General features: G+C 37.7%; 1 protein-coding gene across 1 annotated transcript; it reads left to right on the top strand.

The window, feature by feature from the left end:
• Positions 1-1,094: 1,094 nt before the first annotated feature.
• LOC121872190 (AP-1 complex subunit beta-1-like) lies at positions 1,095-5,102 on the top strand. Its single transcript, XM_042374862.1, has 5 exons — positions 1,095-1,210; positions 2,758-2,912; positions 3,196-3,344; positions 3,724-3,969; positions 4,869-5,102. The coding sequence occupies exons 2-5, from the start codon at positions 2,783-2,785 to the stop codon at positions 5,100-5,102; spliced, it is 759 nt and encodes a 252-aa protein (XP_042230796.1). The 5' UTR covers positions 1,095-1,210; positions 2,758-2,782.
• The last annotated feature ends 72 nt before the right edge of the window (positions 5,103-5,174 follow it).

The following is a 5,174-nucleotide window of genomic DNA, read 5'->3' as shown; positions in this document are numbered from 1 at the left end:
GTCTGCGTTCTTGTACCTTAATAAGTCAGGCCAGTTGATACCCCTCATCTCTTCCCTCATCCCATTGTAATTTCCCTTGTAATATTTGCACCTTGGCCTGGCCTTATTTTGAACTAGGTAACAGTTAAATCTGAATGACAACACTGTATGGTGACTGGTGCCAACTGGGGCAAGGTGTTCCAGTTTGGCCACCACACCCTCCTCGTTTGTTATGATGAGGTCAAGGGTTGCGTTTGTTCTGTACGTACGGGCCTCACATGAATTCGTCAGCTGGTTGAAATGTTCAAAAGAAAGTGTCACCAGACAGACTTCGGCACCAGCTACCCTGAGATTGAGTCTTGCTTATACTGACGGCAAGGCGACCTAATTGAGGTATAACTTTACGAGCAGTTGATGGTTTAGCAAGAAGTCTGCTCCAGTGTTGAGCAGCTGGCATTGTTCTGAAAGTATAACCGTGAAAGCCAGACTACGTCCTGAGCTGGCGGACGCTCGCCCCACAATGGGTCACAGCTCAAGATTGAAGAAGCCGCAAGTCCAGAAAACTGTGAGGGCAAACCTTTTCGGAGTGAGAGTTGTGAACTCTTGGAACAATCTACCAGAGAGTGTTGTGACGGCACCGAGTGTGAGCTCTTTCAAGAGAAGACTTGACCAACACTGGAGCAGGTTCAGGTACATTCAGGAGCCGGTGCATGCCCAGTATTTGCCAGCAGTGCGTAACAGAGACGTGACCGATCACCCAAGCGGCTAACAAGCCGATCAGTGGCGAAGAGGATAAAAGAAAAAATTAGGTTCGTATTAACTATTTATTTACTTATATTATATTATCCTAAAAGGCATTACTTTACAACTAACTCATATTGTAATATAATAAAATAAAAGAGGACGATAGGAATTACAGTTTAATATATCTTTATAATTTGACAGCTGAGGAAATGGGTTAAAATAATTTAAATACCTGAAAAATCCACATAAGTAAAACAAAAAATCATATAAAGACTAAGAGACGAAGAGAATATATTAAAGTAAAATAAACTGAATTTAAACTTAAATATACTCTTGATCTTTCCCAAATAAAGCGAAAAATATTGAGAAGAGTGAGCGCCATCTGTTGGGAGGCGGCTACACCAGGAGGTCGATGGGAGGATCAGGCCAGCAGCAGCAGAACACCTCACATTTATTACATTTTATCCTTATATCCTCACCTCTCACGGTAAATACACACATTATCTATAATTTAATCCTATTTCTCTGAGTCTAGGATGATTTGTCTCGTTAATGAAGGTAATATAGTAAATGGTGTTGTTTTTTGACAGTATTTACCCAGGTGATTATTTTGATCATTATGTATACATTAAACTGTAACTAACACAATGTTATTCGTTATTTGGTAATTATTTTATGACTGTAGCTAACGTATTTAAGAGTTAGTGTAGTGAAGGAAAAGGTAAATTTGTACTTCCACCTCCCACTGTTAGAAAGTCAATAATATATGGAATCACCTATTTATTACCTTATTGGCCTTTTGGATTCACCTTCTCCGTTATTATACATTTCCGCAGGTAATGTAATAGATGAAAGTTATCCTATAATTAGATGTCTTATTCGAATATGATAATAGATTAGTGGTAGGAATGTGAGGTGTGTAAATGCAAAAATACCAAGGAAAAGAAATTAAAAGTAGTGTCATTTTATTTTTCTGAGAATTGAATTACTTTTTTTTTTAATGGAAAGAAAGAAAGTATGAAGGTGGAGCATCAGAAATATTACTTCAAATTAACTTAAGATAAATTTACAAGTATGTTGTGGCCTCCGTGGTGTTTTAATTTGGCACAGGATGCAGGGATGGCAGCTGTATGCGAAACGTCGATGTATATTGGTATGGCAGGTAAATGGCCATGTTTGGTGGGCACACTATACAATGATAGTTTCTAGGATGACCTTTTTGACTAACCTGAACTAACTTAACCTAACCTCACCTATGACAACCAAACATGAGAGGTGGAACGGAATAAATTTTTTTAAGAATATTTCTAAAAAAAATTCCGTCCCAAACTTGTGCACTGCTGCCTACTATGACTTACCAGACATAAAATATATAAACCTATCTTACCCGACCTAACCCAACCTAACCTAATCTACCTGACCTAGTCTATGTTAGGTATGTTAAGTTTATTAATTTTATCTGCATGGTCATAAAATAGTGTTTGGGATGGATAAAAATATATCCTAAAAATAATGCACTAATATGAAAATTTAATGTTTTACATTTTTGGGACTTTTTATTAATTAAGAAAACATTTATCATCTAAACAAATGTTACCTCAGAGAAACTTATGCCATCACCCGAGGCTATTGGAAGGGACTTAAGTGGTTGTTAGGGCCGGTCCGCTGTTCCTGTATTTCTGGTTGTGGGAGGGGTGCACGGCTGAGCGGGAGGGGTCGCCAGCAAGGGAGCGCTTAGTGACACAATTTGCGCTGAAAGACCAAGAAAAGGTTAATTTTCTTTGTGGATCAGTAGTAATTAGCCCCAAAATTTTGCTTAGGAGTTGATTTGCTGAAATATTGTCTGTGTGAGGATGTGGTTGGTTACGGCTTTTACATTTATTCTCTTTTGCACGTTGCTTATTATGGAACATTGTCAGGTGGTGAACTTCCTTGTTATATCTGTTCAGTTTTGATCAGTTTGTTTGATATCCATTTAATTTTTGCCCATTTTGGTGGTCAGTAGTTGTGTTATTTTGTAATATATTTTTTCAGGTATAAGTGAACATAAACCAGGACGATGACGGACTCCAAGTACTTCACGACCACCAAGAAAGGTGAAATATTTGAGTTGAAGTCTGAGTTAAATAGTGACAAGAAGGAGAAGAAGAAGGAAGCTGTGAAGAAAGTCATTGCTTCTATGACTGTTGGTAAGTGACAGTCCAATCAGTCTTTGTCTATGTGTTATGGCTGTCACAAACTTTGCTCTTGTGGAAACTCAGGGAGGAACAAACACAACTTTAGAAACTATTTAATGAAGCACCACAATGAACCAAATACAGATTCCTGGAAGGGAGGGCTAAGGGATATGTTTCAGACAAACTGTAATGTAATGTGTTGTCTATGTAAAAATATAATGCAACATGCACTAGACCCAGTTACTGTGTTACATCCATTCATTACTGTATCTTAATGTTTCCATGTGCTGTACAGGTAAAGATGTCTCAGCGCTCTTCCCTGATGTGGTCAACTGCATGCAGACAGATAACCTGGAATTAAAGAAGCTTGTGTACCTCTACCTTATGAACTATGCCAAGTCCCAGCCAGACATGGCAATCATGGCTGTTAATACATTTGTTAAGGTAATGATGAGTGACTGATGACTTATGCCACTGTTCACATTTTGTTGATAAACTCTAGGGATATATTTCTAAAAATGTGATGTCATTAACTAGATTGTTCAGAAGTATATTTGTGAGACTATACAATATCCATGAGGTTGTGGTCAACATTATGATTGATTTCACAAAAGAATACCTAATATAATTGTTAAGTCTCATAATAGACTAACAGACATAGATGTGAAAAAGTGACCATAAGACAAGTGATGATGAATATTAACTGAGATTTGGATATTAATAAGTTGAATCTTCGTTACTGGTGAAAATTGTTTGTCAATATATCAGATTTGTTTGAATATGTTTTTATTAATGTTTTAAGAAAATTAATTTTTATTTTTAGGATTGTGAAGATCCAAACCCTCTCATTCGAGCTCTGGCTGTGCGGACCATGGGATGCATCCGCGTTGACAAGATTACAGAATATCTCTGTGAACCACTGCGCAAATGCTTGAAGGATGAAGATCCATATGTGCGGAAAACTGCAGCCATCTGTGTCGCTAAATTGCACGACATTAATGCCTCTATGGTAGAAGACCAAGGATTCCTTGATCAGCTGAAGGAGCTTCTCTCTGATTCCAACCCAATGGTATTGGAAATTTTATTCTGCTTTGCCTTTAGTATTTGATGTGTAACATTTGTATCACATCTGAATAACAAAGTTTTGGTCATTGGAATTGGTTTAGACATTCTATAAGAGTGTAGTGTTAAAAATGCATTTCTACTTAGCTTGCATAAATATCGTATGTGAAGTAAAATGACCATCAAGTTTTGACGAGTGAGATTTTGCCATATGATTGATTAGAAGTGTTTGCAGTTAACCCCTTTGCTTCCATCTTACTCCCCATCCCCAGTGGCAAAACATTTTACAGATAGTTACAGTCCCTGAGGTGAATTAGTGCAAAACTTGGCTATATTGTTCTGTGCTCTAAAAATACAGTGCCTAAATAAGATGAAAATAGGCATATGAAGTGATTTTACCTAACTTAACATTAGTTTCTTGTTGTCTACCTCTACACTTTTGCAAAATCATTCTCATATGTAATATGTGTATGAAAATTCTGCTTAGTAGTTGTGCCACACTAAATTGAACATTTACAATCCCTAAAAAACAATTCTGTAAGTTGACATACCATTACATCTCTTGAGACAGTGTCCTAACTACAGGGTGTACAGTATGGTTTGTTTGCCCCATTGTTGTTTTTTCCCATCTAACTGTGATTGGAACATAATGAGAGGAAAATCTCATCTCCAGTTAATGATGTGCTGGACGTGCAGGTGTCAAGTAATGAGATGTACTACTGTACTGTACTAAGGTTTTAAGCTTTGCTTGAAAGATATGGGGGATGGAAAACAGGGTACAGCGATACAGTATCCCTGTTAGCCTTAACAATTGGTGCAGAGCTCTTCCAGGGATGAGAGAGCTCCGGGTAACGAGACGACTCTTTCAAACCATAGATATTATTTGTAAGCTATGATGTTCCACAGGTTGTAGCAAATGCTGTGGCCTCCCTGACTGAAATCAATGAAGCCAGCAGCTCAGGCCAGCCTCTAATGGAGCTTAATGCTGCCACTATGAACAAACTCCTCACAGCTCTCAATGAGTGTACTGAGTGGGGCCAGGTGTTTATCCTTGATGCTCTTTCTCAGTTTAGTCCCAAAGATGAGCGAGAGGCACAAAGGTTAGTTCTGCTTATTCAGTTTTTATACTTGTGTTTATAGAATAAGTTTGCTTTCTGGAAATAAAATTGCTGGAAATGTGTTTGGTTATAAGAAATTTGCATTTTGTCTCAG

Source organism: Homarus americanus, unplaced genomic scaffold (assembly GCF_018991925.1).
Source record: "Homarus americanus isolate GMGI-L3 unplaced genomic scaffold, GMGI_Hamer_2.0 scaffold8252, whole genome shotgun sequence".
Taxonomy (NCBI): Eukaryota; Metazoa; Arthropoda; class Malacostraca; order Decapoda; family Nephropidae; genus Homarus; species Homarus americanus.
The sequence above is the reverse complement of the archived record's forward strand: the minus strand, read 5'-3'. Positions and strand labels throughout refer to the sequence as shown.